At 37.4% G+C, this 13934-nt stretch overlaps 1 protein-coding gene across 1 annotated transcript in view; it reads left to right on the forward strand.

Annotated features, from left to right (window-relative positions):
• IPMK (inositol polyphosphate multikinase) overlaps window positions 1-13431 on the forward strand; it is a 76989-nt gene extending 63558 nt beyond the window's left edge. The window contains exons 5-6 of the mRNA XM_045024112.1: window positions 6176-6257; window positions 7437-13431. Coding sequence (XP_044880047.1) covers window positions 6176-6257; window positions 7437-8071 — 717 coding nt within the window. The 3' untranslated portion in view covers window positions 8072-13431. The remainder of the gene's footprint in view (window positions 1-6175; window positions 6258-7436) is intronic.
• The last annotated feature ends 503 nt before the right edge of the window (window positions 13432-13934 follow it).

Raw genomic sequence — 13934 nt, forward strand, 5'->3', positions numbered from 1 at the left:
GTGGTGACTCCCTTGTCTGTTAGAACCCCTGGAAATGGTTGCATCAAAACAGGTTGTCATAGGCATAGTGGAATACACAGTTTGCACCCAGTTCCAGTGAGTGAGATTTTTTTGTAATGATTTTGCAATACATATACATAGACCATCTACATAACTGTTACCCAAAGCACCCCTGTATTTACACCCTACACACTGTTGTAATAATATTTGTACAACATATGCATTGTGAGGTATCATTTGAAAACGACTAACTTGTTGGTCAGTAATATCATGGTGAAATATATGTAGCAACACATGTAAAATTATGTTCCCCCCTTGTATGATGTCATTAGCACATGTTCAAAGCCAGACAGCTCTGCCTAGGCAAAAGTTGTTAAACTCATCTATTCTGAACAAAGGAATGCGTGTTTACCCCCAGTTTACATATAAGTGGTAAACAGGATCATCAAGACACCCAGGGGAGGAGATGGCAGGGAACAGAACAATTCACATTCCAGCAAACACAACCGCGTGGGGGAAAAAAGGGACCATTGCACCTTCTTCTCCATCAGACTCCATGTTGCTTTACTCACTGCTTGAATAAATGTTGCTTTGAGGGGTAATCTTCAGAATAATCTATTTCAAAGGTTTGCTGGACTATAAAAGAAAGGAGCAGAAAACCCAAAATTCTCTCTTTCTCCTAAGAAGACAAAGGCACCAGCACCTCTGGAAGAGATCCTGACTGAGGAGAGTGCCAGTCACCATCTTGCTGGAAGACTGTGGGTGAGAGAGGCCAGCTTGAACAGTCTTGAATCAAAACTTGATAGATAAAATTTTAGACTTTTAGATACGGTTTTTCACTATTATTTGCTGGTAATAATTTCTAACTTTCTCTCTTCTACTTGAACTCCCTTAAAGTCGTATCTTCTTTTGTTAATAAACTTGTTTTACTGTTAATCTAAATCAACATTACTGTATTTGTACAAGAGTGAATGTTAACTCCAGTTATGTGGCAAACTGGTGTATGTTGTCTCCTTAAAGGAGCAAATGGATCTTATTCCTCTGTACGTTGCAGGAGAGGGCTGGTCATATCAGAGCACACAGGCCTGGGAAGTTCAGGACTGGAGTGTGTTGGGGTCATCTTGCTGCTTATAACTAAAGGCGGTGGAATCCAGTGCGGGGCTGATATGGTGTGGTGGTGGCAGGCTGCTAGACTAGGGCTGCAGTTCTACACAGATATTCAGGGTAGGATGGTTGTGAGCAGCCCAGATTGGGAGCTACAATAACAAAGCATTGTGAGGCACCAGGGTTACAGGGCAGGTGGTGAAACAAACCATCACTGTTCCGAATTGCACCCCAGAATGTGACAATAACTTGGTGCTTTTTCTTCCAAAGAACACATCTTACCATTGTTGTGAAACAGCACCAGCTTTCCTTAATTTTTCAGCTGTCCATTTTGGAGTCCTGTCATTAAAATAGTAAAACAAACAAAATTATTAGCAAGTACACAACATCCTGAGATCAATTTGTGAGTTAGAGATGGAATGGCTATCAGAATGTCAATGATATATGTATGTTTTGGAGGTGATGTATAGGATCCAGTGGGAGGTAATCTCCTGTTTCATGGACTGTGTTGTGGATGGGTGCACAGTTAATGTGCTGAAGAATATATAACTATTAAAAACCAAAAATGATAAAGGGAAAGGACACTGTGTAAAGAAGAGATATTGGTTGCCCAAATTAAAATAAAATGGGTCTCGTTAAAGCAAAATGCCGAGGTCATTTGGCATTTTGCTGGAGTAAGGGCTGAAAGAGGCATGATAACTTTAAAACAAAAGTTCTTCAAAATATTGTAATGCTTTGCCATTAGGGGTCATTGCATTCAGACTAATTAAGGAGACGGAGTTTAATGCACTAGCCTTTAGTCAAGTAGGATGTTCGTGTTACTGGTGTGGTGTGGTGTTACATGTGAAAGGTACGGGTTCTACTCTCCCTAATTACCAGGACCAAGGCTTTTTATGAAAGCAGTGTTTGTTTTTGGTGCCTCTTCTCAAGCTGCTGCCAAGGAACTTTGGCAGGGGTTTCAGAATCTGTCTTGGAACAGAGAAGACACTTCTAAATTGCTATTAGAAGTAGCACAACAGCCGCCACTGAATGGAACAATGTGAACTGAGCTGATGCAGTTTTTAATGGTAGATGACCCCTATGTAGATTGCCACTTCTGAGCCAAGAAGAGAAGCACACACTGAGGGGACTGCATTGTGATGGAAACATAGCATGACCAGCAGTGGGCCCAGCACTTTCACATGAAGACACATTTGTGGAGCTTTGTGGGGACCTTGCTCTGGCACTTGCCTCGCCAAGCAATCGGATGAGAGAACAAGTAAAGGTTCAAAAGTATGTTGCCACCACCCTAGGGAAACTGGCAACCCCAGATATATATAGATCTGTTTGTGGTCACTTTTGGATTAGGAAATCTACAATTGGTGCTGTAGTTATGGAGGTTTTCAAGGCAACTAATGCTGTACTGGCCCCACAATCAAATAATGGTGGGGTTTGAATAGAGGGCTTCCCAAACTGGGTAGGTGCAATTGATGGGATACACATACTATTTCAAGCAAGCCAATATATTAACAGGAAAGGGTATTACTTCATTGTTCTGCAGGCCCTTGTGGACCACATGGAATATTGATGGACACCTTCGCTGCACGCACTGACCAGGTGTGCATGATGCCAGGATGTTCTGTAAGTCTGGCCTGTTTCAGCATGTCTAAGCTGCCATGTCATCTTGCTACCAGCACAGTAATCAAGGGTTGTCTACGCCAACATGATTTTAGGCAACGCGGCATATCCATTGCTGCCCTGGTGCTTGCAGCCTTAACCTGATGTGTGCCAGCACTACAAGAGGCGCTTCAGCAACATGCTGAGCAAGTACAGAATAGTGGTTGAATGTGTCTTTGGCTGACTATTGGCGAGAACTCTTTAGAACGCACCCACACTAGCATCAACTTCCTGTACACCACAGTCCGCTTCAACAATGGAACTCTATAGATAAGTGTATACCAGTAACCATGCCAAACACACCAAGAGATCTGTTAACTACAGCCGGGCACTCAGATACCACAGAATATGCTCAGAGAAGAATGGATGGGTGGGTGCGGGATACACACCTTAACACATTTAAAGTCATGTTCACCAAATGAGGACATTTCATCAGAGAACTAGGTCATGTCATGGAATGGACTGCTCAAATACCCCGAGAGAACCTACCTCAATACGGGGCGAGGGAGTCTTCAAACTACACGTCCCTAGTTGTCACCTACCACACCGCAGTGGAACCCCTGTAGGAGATCATTCAACGGTTACAGAAATTGGTCCAATAAAAGATACTACCAGCCCACCTTGTCTCTCTAAAGGCATGATGGTGCTGCTGACTGACTCATTTGGACTATAGCATCTTTAATGCTATATGTGTGATTAGAGCATGTTGTATGCCTCACAATATACTTGAGCATGAGGGAAAATTTGAATGGACAGGGTTGCTGACAATTGCGAATTGAGGTGTATTTAGAGATAACCAACAAATGAGTGCCACAGGATCTGCTGTACCAAAGGCCATAAGGGATATCATTTGTGATTGCATATTCAAGCTGCCTGGGGAGAACACATGGGCTGACTAATGAGGTTGCATGGCACATTTGAATTGTTGTATGGTGCATTGAGGCTGTTGCCTTGTATTCAGATTTAATGTTTATGCATACATTAAAGAATACAAATCAATGTATAAATCATTATTGTTGTATCTGGTTTTCTTCTGGTGCTCTGGAGCAGATAGAGAATGACAAGGGTTGTGTGTGTGTGAGTAAAATGGACCAAAATCAGAATAGTAATAAACCAGCTGCTGCAGTACTGGTTTGGTATCTTACCATGCAGGTCTTTGGGATGTTAGGTTATGAAAATTTACGTTTTAGTTGAGATGTGGCCACAAACTTCCTAACTTTTATATTTAAAGCATTTTCATTAAATAAGCTACTGCATTCATCAGCTGTAAGTGCTGGTTAGATTTTTGTCTCTGCTTGTCCACCATTTTGAACAGTGTGATTTGGGAATTGAGAATGCAGTGGGGGGAGAGAGGTAATGGGAGGCGAGCATAATTGTGTTACATCCTCCCTGACCTGAGATGCTAAGTCCTCCCCTGCTTTTTAAGTTTGGGAAACCTCCACCACTTAGCGGTCTTCTTGGGATACATGAAGGAACATGTCCTGTGATTCAGAGTTTCTGGGGTCTGAGCCTTCACTCATCCCAACTCTACAGATGATTCTGTGGTGAAATGGGCCTTCATGCTCACATGGGTGCTTGGAATATGGTCCAGTTCTTTTGTAAAGCAGATGGGTGTAGGGTTATCACTGATTTCTTCTTCTTATCCCTGGCCTTCCAGTTGCTCACTTTGAGTCAGCCCCTTTTTTTGTTGCCCTGCTGTCTGATCTACTTGATCCCATGTTCTTCTCACAGCTTCTTAGATATACCTTTGATTGATTTTCCTTTTTGTACTGTTCAAGTCATGGGTTTTACTCACTTCAGCTCAAAGCTGCATCAAGATTCTGGTGTGTTCATATGGCCCGGTGGCTGTATGCTGATGTGCAGCCTTATCAGGGGCCATTGTACTGTTGTTTGAAACCTGGGATGGGGAAGCCTGGAGCAACAGCAATCGATTGGATCATGGACACTGAGTAGAGGGATATGAACGTGGACAGGCAGAGGCAGATTGCAAGGTAGTACACAGGAATGGATGCCCAGTGGGATTATAGGAAGGGATTGAAGGACTAGGATACCTCAGTTTATTGTGAATGCCCATGGCTGCACCTTGTAACTGCATTAACACATAACTACCTTGTCTGTGTTATAGTTCAGAACACGGTGGCTGCCTTGCCATGTGGCACTGATAGCAGTGTGGATGTGTGAATGTATACAGTATTTGGGGGGAAAAGGGAGGTGAGCATGAGGTTAGCATGCAGTGAAGATAAGGCCAGTGTATTAAGTAGGCAGTTTTGGCTACAAGTTTGTTTAGATCTCTTAGCACTGTTTGTAGAGAACGTGAGAGCATTGTTTCTTGGGACAGGGCATAGGTGCCAGGCATGAGGTTTCTGCTAGAGACAACTCCCTGTTTGACATGTTGTTAAACATCCCTGCTTCTGAAAGCCAGGTTTGATGTAAATGTTGTAAATAAAACAATTGTGCGTAGATCTTTTTTGACCAGCAAGTTTTGTCCTGGTATATCTGTCAGGGTTGCAATTTAAAAAAACCACCCTGAAATAGTTACACCAGTGCAAACTCTACTGTGGCTTAGTTATGTGGTACAGCATATTCCCCTACCCGTATGTACAGCTTCTTCTTCTTCTTGTATGGGAATAACTATACAATATTAAACACCATTATACTGCTATAACTGCAGCTATACTAGAAGGCTTGTACTGCTTTTGCTAAAACATCCAGCTTTGTAGTGCAGACAATGCCTAAAAAAAAAATCGGATTGACACCAATTTCAGTTCCAAATGAAAAACTCACCTGTCAGGCCTTGAAAATCTGCTACCGTTTGGCATGGAAGCACGTTACTCCTTATCTTAGTAAACTTGTTGAAATAGTTCATACTTTGAAAATTATGAAACTTTAAAATTAGGCGTGATTTTTAAAAGCTTGTTGAGTTTAATTGTTTTACACTTAGGTTGACCAGATGTCCTGATTTTTCTTATATAGGCTCCTATTACCCCCCCCCCCCATCCCGATTTTTCACACTTGCTGTCTGGTCACCCTATTTACACCAGAGTATTTTACTGTGGGAATAATTTACTGCAAATAGTTAAACCTGTACTGGAATGTTATTTTCTGGTTTGCCAAATAAATCCACATTACACAGCACTATAAAGTGTTTGCTTCCAAGATACCAATAAATGGTTGATAATGATAGTTGCGAGTATTTCATCACTACAAAAGTCTGTATTCTTAAAGTAAAATTGGATCAGATTGATAATTGGCATAGTAGAGCACAAGAGGGCAATGTTGACCTCTTAAAATCTGGTGGTATGACTCACTGGGACAAATGTATCAAAGTTTTCTTAGAATATCTGTTACATGACTCATAGCTATACAGGAATATCAACTGCTCTGGATGAATTCGGAATTCCTTTGTTTTTTGCAGGTTTACCATATTCATTCCGACAGTTATGAGACACAAAACCAGCACTATGGAAGAAGCTTAACAAAAGAAACAATAAAAGACGGTAAGTGAATTAAAGTGTATGTGGATGGATGTGCACATGCACATAGTACTGAGTAAATAGGAAATTTCAGACTCTAAATATTTTCTATTTTCTTGTGGACCCTTGTGCACTGGATAACCTGCTGGATCTGCAACAGGCTTGGGTGGCATTTGAATTAATCCAGTGACAGTCCAAGTAAATTTAGGCATTTGGCCTAAATAGCTCTGCAGATTACAGTAAATGTCCTAGAACATTTGTTTCTTGTAAATAAGGAGGTAATTTGTGGTAGAATACAAGTAAATTGTTCTGTGCCAATATGACTTATTAGAATAAATTCACGAGAGTGTTAAATACACAACATCAGATGATAAAAATTTACCTTTGAAAGATCATATAACAGAGCATGCATTATGCCCTGTTTTGATAAGGCTGCTGTAAATGTATGTTTACTTACATCAGTTTTCCTCAATTTAAGCCTACCCTTTCCTTCTGAACATGCATCTTAAAATGAACCTGTATCAACTTCCTAAATAACTGCAACAGAATGGGTGGTGCAGTGGCCTTTGTATGTTTCAGAATAAAATTATTTCTCTCTAAAACCAGCCTGTTTAAAGCTGGGGCAGGTCTGTACGCAACAAAGGTTTCTACCATATGGCTGTTTGATCTTCATGATGTTTATTTCAAACCAATTCCTAATTGACACATGTCCATTTAACAAAAATTCCTCCACATCTGCATTAATTTGTCACCTTGTTGACTGTTTTAGTAAAGAAACAAAGGACTACTTGAGTATGGAGACCAAAGTGCTTGCTCTTCCTGGGAGCGTTGGTCTCCCCGCAAAAAGATTGATGCAGATTGATAGTGTGACATGGTTGACAACTTATTTGGTTGGTTTCCTTGCTGCACTTGTTCTGTGAATAAATTTGTCAATTTTCAATACTTTCAGTTTTATGCTTATAATGAGTGCTATATATACTGCTAGATATGCAATATAGTTCTAATTTATTTGAATTTTAAGTGTGTATAGAAAGGAACATATTGTACACATCTTGATTTTGAGCCACTGAAATCAGAACAGATTTGGACCCAAAAACTTACCACTGTAATAGAAGGGAAAAAATCCTTTTTAATGTTGATTTTTTAAAAGCAATACATATACTATAATGTTACTTAACCTGAAAGTTTGTTTCCTTTTTTCAGGAATGTCCAGGTTTTTTCATAATGGGTACTGCTTGAGAAAAGATGCTGTTGCTGCCAGTATTCAAAAGATTGAAAAAATCTTGCAGTGGTTTGAGAGCCAGGAGCAGCTTAACTTCTATGCAAGTTCATTACTGTTTGTTTATGAAGGTTCCTGTCAGCTGACAGCCACAAGTTTGAGTGATGGCACTTTAGCAGAGAAGAGAGTAGTGCCTAAAGGACTGTTACAAGATGGAGACTTACTGGAGTATAATAATAATATTCATGTAATAAATTCTACAGAGAATGGAAAAATAGAGGCCTCTGTAGGTAAAAGCTTGCCTAAAATTTATGCATTTCACAAAAAGGCATATTCAAAGAGGCACCACAGTCAGATCTCACTAAAAGCCGAAAACCTGGAGCAAGACAATGTATGGAAAAGCAGCACTTGCATTTCCCAAGAACATCTAAATGGAAATGTTATACCCCAACTGGAAAAGGTTTTCTGCCATATGCCCAAAGAGATGAAGGAAAATGCAGATGTAGAAGTCAGAATGATAGATTTTGCTCATGTGTTTCCTAGTAACACAAAGGACAAGGGCTACATTTATGGTCTGAAGAATTTAATTACTGTACTTCAAAATATTTTGGATAACTAAATTCTTTGTTATGGATTTTAGTGGGGGCCAATGATAACGAAAAGCAACAACATAAAAGAATTTCTGCTCTTGTAATGCTGTATAACTGGGTTTGTATTGTTCTACATTTTATTTGTCTTTGTACTTTTGGTAGAAGGGTTTAACTTTTTATACTCTTACTCAGGAAAATTAATTGGTAGTTGATTAGTAAAGTATGAAAGGATAAAATTTTTAGAAAGTTCAAGAAGTGGTGATAGTGGATATATGAATTAATGTAATGATACATGCTTTGCCCGAATCAAAGGAAAAGTGCTATCTCAGAATTAATGATTTGAGGTAGCTCCCCATAACTGCTTTTGGTTAGATGATGTCTGTCCACCTAGCCTTGACACTGAGCCTTATCTAAATTAACAGGTTGTTGGAAGATAGGCAGAAAACTAAAAAGCCTAGGCTGATGTCCTCAGTATTGCTCTCCGTGATTACTACATTGTTAAAACTGGAGTAACCCTACTTTGAGAGAGATCCTATTTACATGCTGAATTCTAACTTAGCAACCAGCATATCAAGTGGTGCTTCTTAAAGAAATGGCATGATATTGCTGCATTCTAAAAACTGGTAAGAGCTTCCCCTTTCTCATGGGTAGCCCTTAATGTAAGTTCATAGTCGACAGGCTACAATGTAATTAATGTGTAAGTGCTATTGAAATGCTGGACTAAAGAATCAAAAATGAAAATAACTTTAATTGTATATTTCTGTGATAAGTCTTTATTTATGTTTTAAAAGGAAAAAGAAAAATCTAGAAATCCCATCTTGTATTTGATGTAAAATTTCTAAGCCTGTTCAGTTTGTCTTCTGAAACATACTTTTACTTACATTTTATCCGTGGAATATCTGCCATTGTGATTAAATGGAGAACTTCCATCAGATTCCTTTCTTCTAAAAATGACATTATAGCAAAAAAAGCAAAACAAAATATGGCATTTTAAAAAGGAACATTTATTGCATATTGTGATTTCCTCTGCCTGTTGGTTTTATTTATTTATTTTATTAAATGTTCAGAGTTCCACTGTAGGGTAGTGCCTAATAGGAGCCATGAGTGGGACATGCAGAGGAGCCCTTGTAACTGAAAGACCAAATTTAACCCGTGTGTAATCTGGCACGGTTTCATTCACTTCACTGGAGTTGTACCTTACTTATACCAGGGCTAAATTTGATCCTTATTACTGACACACAAGTAAGGTATGTAATTTGAAAGCAAATCTGTTTTTGTGTACAGGCAAAATAAAGATTCATATGCATTAGTTTTGTGATGGAATGTCCCAAGTATATTTTGCCTGCCCCTTTAGGTGCCATTTATGCTGCTGTCCTAATTTGCATACATAGCCTTATGAGATGCTTAGAATGTTTTGGTACATGCTGTGAAAGGTGCTTTATGCTGAAGTTAAACCCAAAATAAAATGGCTAGAATGAACTCTGCTCTTGGAATAAATTTATTAATTCTGAACATGGATTTAATGTGGCCTTGCTTCTCAATATAGTGTTATGCACTGTGCACTGATTTGTACAACTCCCTTTGCAAATTTTGTTAGAAACAGTTTTGTATTTTGGAAAGAGATAATTGCCTTTTCAATCTAACTAGTTTTTATATCAGGCTGTCTCAATATTTAGATGCTGAGATACTTATTTAATTAGAAGCAAAATAAAAGTAGAACACAATAGGTTGTAAACTAAATTAATTGATTTTTTTTTAGTTAATAGTTGATAATACCTTAGTGTTAAAAGAAGCAATTTGCAAGGCAAGATGTATTCAAAGCATGGAAAAATAATTGCTCAAAAGTAGGAACATAGTCATTTTAATGGAAATTTTATGCAAAGTGTAGTGAAGACTAAAAGAAAATAATAAAAGATATTTTATGTTTTGGTGGCATTTCCTTTACAAGCTTAAATTTAGACTCTCTGATGCTCACCAGAAGTTAGGAGTATTGATTTGAGTCATAGTCCTGGGAAAGTTTCATTTTGTTGCAGTTGTGCTCTTGTTTCTGTGTGTTGCTGTTTTGTTCTATCCTACAAGTAGTTAACACTATTCTAGCCTGTTTATGGCAATTAGAGTAGTTTAGCTTGTTAATGACAATTTTCCCAAGTATATTCAAAATGCTTTATAGAAAAAGCAGTAGAAAACCCACTTTATAACTGCATTTGAGTTCTCACCTGTAATTCATCTCTGTTGCATATTACTACATTTGTGTGAGGGAAATCAAACTTTTGATTCCATGGAGCCTGTTGTTGGAAAATGATCTGTCTTCTCCCAGTCAGAAATGTGTGTGCACTCCTGTCTGTACTGTAATATATATGTCTTAAGTATTTGAATGCCCTTTTAGTGTTGATTATGGCAGGCAATGCACCTGGAATATTGTTAAATTGTCAGATTATTTTGAATAAAATAATCTAAATAATTATATCCTTTTTTAACAGAAATTACAGATATATTTTCTATTAATTAAAACTGCAACTCAGAAGATAGAACTAGTATTTTTAATCTGAAATTAGGTATAGCTGAATGCTTGTTGTGGAAGTGCTTCAACATAGTATCTCCTGTGAGTTTAAGCCTGCAAAATTACTACATTCAGACGATATTTTTGCACATTTTAGGTTAATATATTAGTGTCTTGTACAGTTCAAATAGACATTTTCAATTTTAGTTGGAAATGTAGTTAGATCACTGAAACTAGTACCTTGACTTTCATTGGTAAACTGTTTACAAAAATTTACAGTAAACAAAAGGAAGACACACTGACCAGTATGTATGTGTTTTAGCATTGATTCTTTTGGGCCTAATTTTTCATATGGTCTGTGTCCCCTCTTTACAATCCCCACATTATACATGTATGAAATGTACAATATAGAGAACAGTTACTCAGTAGTCTTCACTTAAATATTAGTGAAACTTATGGGTATTTCTGCTAAATAAAAACAAATAACTGATTGGAGTAATACCTGATCACTATTATCTATTGATTAAATCTGACTAAATGAGTGTTTTGATTTAAGCAATAAGCATGAAAGACATTTGATCTAACAAAATAATCAGCTGTCAAAAGGGAAAATTCATGAAAATGTTGCTTTAAATGTATCTTTTGTGAATATAGTCTAAAGACTTTCTAGCTATGTAATTGTGGGAATTGTGTACAGGTTTACCTAATAGGAATTTAAATTGTATACATTTTTATAACAAAGCATTTACATTCTTGATATTTTTGCATATTGGTGGAATTTGTTGCATAGATTCAAATGAAGTTGGAAATTATGCCATTATGAATTGTTGAATAATTTATTCAACTAGTTTCACAAGTTAAAACTATAAAATCTTCACTATGAACAGTGTTTAACGTGGAGCTTGTAATAATCTCAAACTCTTAATTTTTTCCCTAGTGTGCAGTTGGACTTTATTTTTGCTTCTACATAACACTACATTTCCATGTGGGGTTTATAGACTGTTGAGTAGGAAAGATTACTTGATTTGGATTAACAGAGTAATCAAGTTATTGGCATAAATCAATATGCCTGAGGGTGCCAATCATGCATTTATTGTGTACAGAGAATTCCTATAGACTTCAGTGGGAGTTCTGGATAAGAAAGTACGCAAGATCAGGCCCTTAGTCCATGACAACAAAAAAGAATGAACTACATAAGGATGTGAAAATTTGTTACTTGCAACCTAAAAACTTTTGAACACCATTGAAACTATTTTATATTCTGTTTAAACTGGAAGTAATATGAAGTCTAGGAAGAGAAAGGAAGGGTAGAACCACTAACATGTCTGGTAGGGGCTAACAATTTTAGGTTTATGGGTTTTTTAAGACTTGGTCTACTTTAATAGCCTTCTATATAAACATGTCCGCATCTGCTATTTAAACTATTATTTGCTTATTTAATTGTGTTTACTTTTTTGCAATAATCTTCCCTGCTGAGTGCCTTCAGCTCCTGCTTTGATACCTTTAGTGACTTCACATATGTAGCATCTAAAGCATCATAATGGAATGCTTTAAAGAGGATTTTGATGTTGTCATTAATATTTTTTTTTAAAAGTCCCATATCTATATAACTAAGATACACCTACTGGAGAACATTGCCCAAATGCTTTAAATAATGTGGAAAGTGCAATTGTACATTAACATTTGTCACCATCAAAAAAGTAATGTAATCTGGTTGGAAACTAGTTATCTTAGGTTTTATGAAACTAGCTGTGTCTGTGTTTAAAAGAGAATCTTTCAAAGCATGGTGCATGAAAACAAGACTTGTTTTAATGTAATCAATATTCAGTGCCAGGCTTGGGGTGGTTAAATTAGTACAGCTGAAAGCAGTAAAGGATCATCGTATACAATGAGTGGGACATCTGCTTAATTCTGCAATGCAAGTAACTATTACAGATAATGTCCAAAGACTTTAAGCTTTCATGTATCTCATTCCTATGGTACTTGCTCATGCTGTCCATTGAATTACAAACATATTGTAGTAAAAGTCTTACTGTGAAGTTCATTCAATTACATATCCACAGGCTAAATACTGCACATTTGCCATTGTACATATATTGTTAATTGAAGCACTAGTAAACATTATGACTTCCAAATTGCAAATGTTTGTCATAATTGACACAGTAAAATAAAAAAAAAATCCATTTTAGGAAAAGTGAATTTCAGGAAATATTTTGCCATAATTTTATTTCATAAAGATGGGCCCCACATTTTTGGAGTTAATTCTTGTTGGAAATCATTTTGATTATTTGAAATCCAACAGAAATAAGGAGATTATGCAGAAGAGTGGTAACCAGGAACAAATGTACTTTTAAAACACCTTGTTTTAAATTGTATAAACATTGGGACTGGATACTAATCTGTTCAATGAGATATTAATAAATCTGCTAAGAAGTAACGCTTTCCAAGTGTGATGTATATTGCACCTGAATATAAGTGAAACTAGAGTGAACAAAGGCACTTTATTACTCTGGGATCTGTACTGGAAGATATTTGAAAGCATGTGAAAGTGCACCTAAAGCTGTGTTATTAACTGGTGACTTTAAAAACTACAATGCTAAATTTATTGTACTTGATGAATGTACCTAGTCTGGTTTCAGTTCCTTTGGTTCAAATGTTTAAATTATGTCACTCTATCTCCTTTAATTTGTATATGTTTGACTGTGGTTCATACTTTGTTTTTTGCCATTATTGGACTGCCGGGGGTATTGTGGATGTATAACCTGTCCATTATTTTATAGACCAATAGAATATGCTATATACCAACTTTTTGTAATTTAATTATGAGTGATATTTAGGTAATTCTAATAGCTGTATATTTCGCAAACTATTAAAATGTTCAGCAAGTGATTTTGTATGTGTAATTGCTTCCTTTATTAATATGGACTATTGCCAACAAACAAAAATCTATGTATCTATATTCTTAACCCCACTCTTTGCACTGTTTTATCTCCCAGTTCAATCTCATTCTGTTCACCGTTACATACCAGATAATATCAACAAGCAGGAGGTCAGATACTCCCTTGGATTTAGCACCACTGATGGGAAAGTGTTTCTCTCTCAATGGGGCATCCACTCCTGGTAAAGCCTGCCTGTCAGCACAAGGGGGGCTGCTCTGCTGAAACTGGGCTTTTTCTGCAGAAGTCTGTTTCTCTACTGGATAGAATGCTGTACTACAGAGGAGCTACAGTTCTCTGCTTCCATCCATTAGCATTGCACTCAGTTACTGCTACTATCCCTTGAGAGCCTCTTCCCCGTAGAAGAGCTTTTTTCTGCTTCCCTGCTAAGAAGCAGCTTTCTGAGGGGCAAGACAAAGGAACCCTCCAGACTGGGGAAGAGCAGAAAGCCAGGCT

Source organism: Mauremys mutica, chromosome 7, assembly GCF_020497125.1.
Source record: "Mauremys mutica isolate MM-2020 ecotype Southern chromosome 7, ASM2049712v1, whole genome shotgun sequence".
NCBI classification, from domain to species: Eukaryota; Metazoa; Chordata; order Testudines; family Geoemydidae; genus Mauremys; species Mauremys mutica.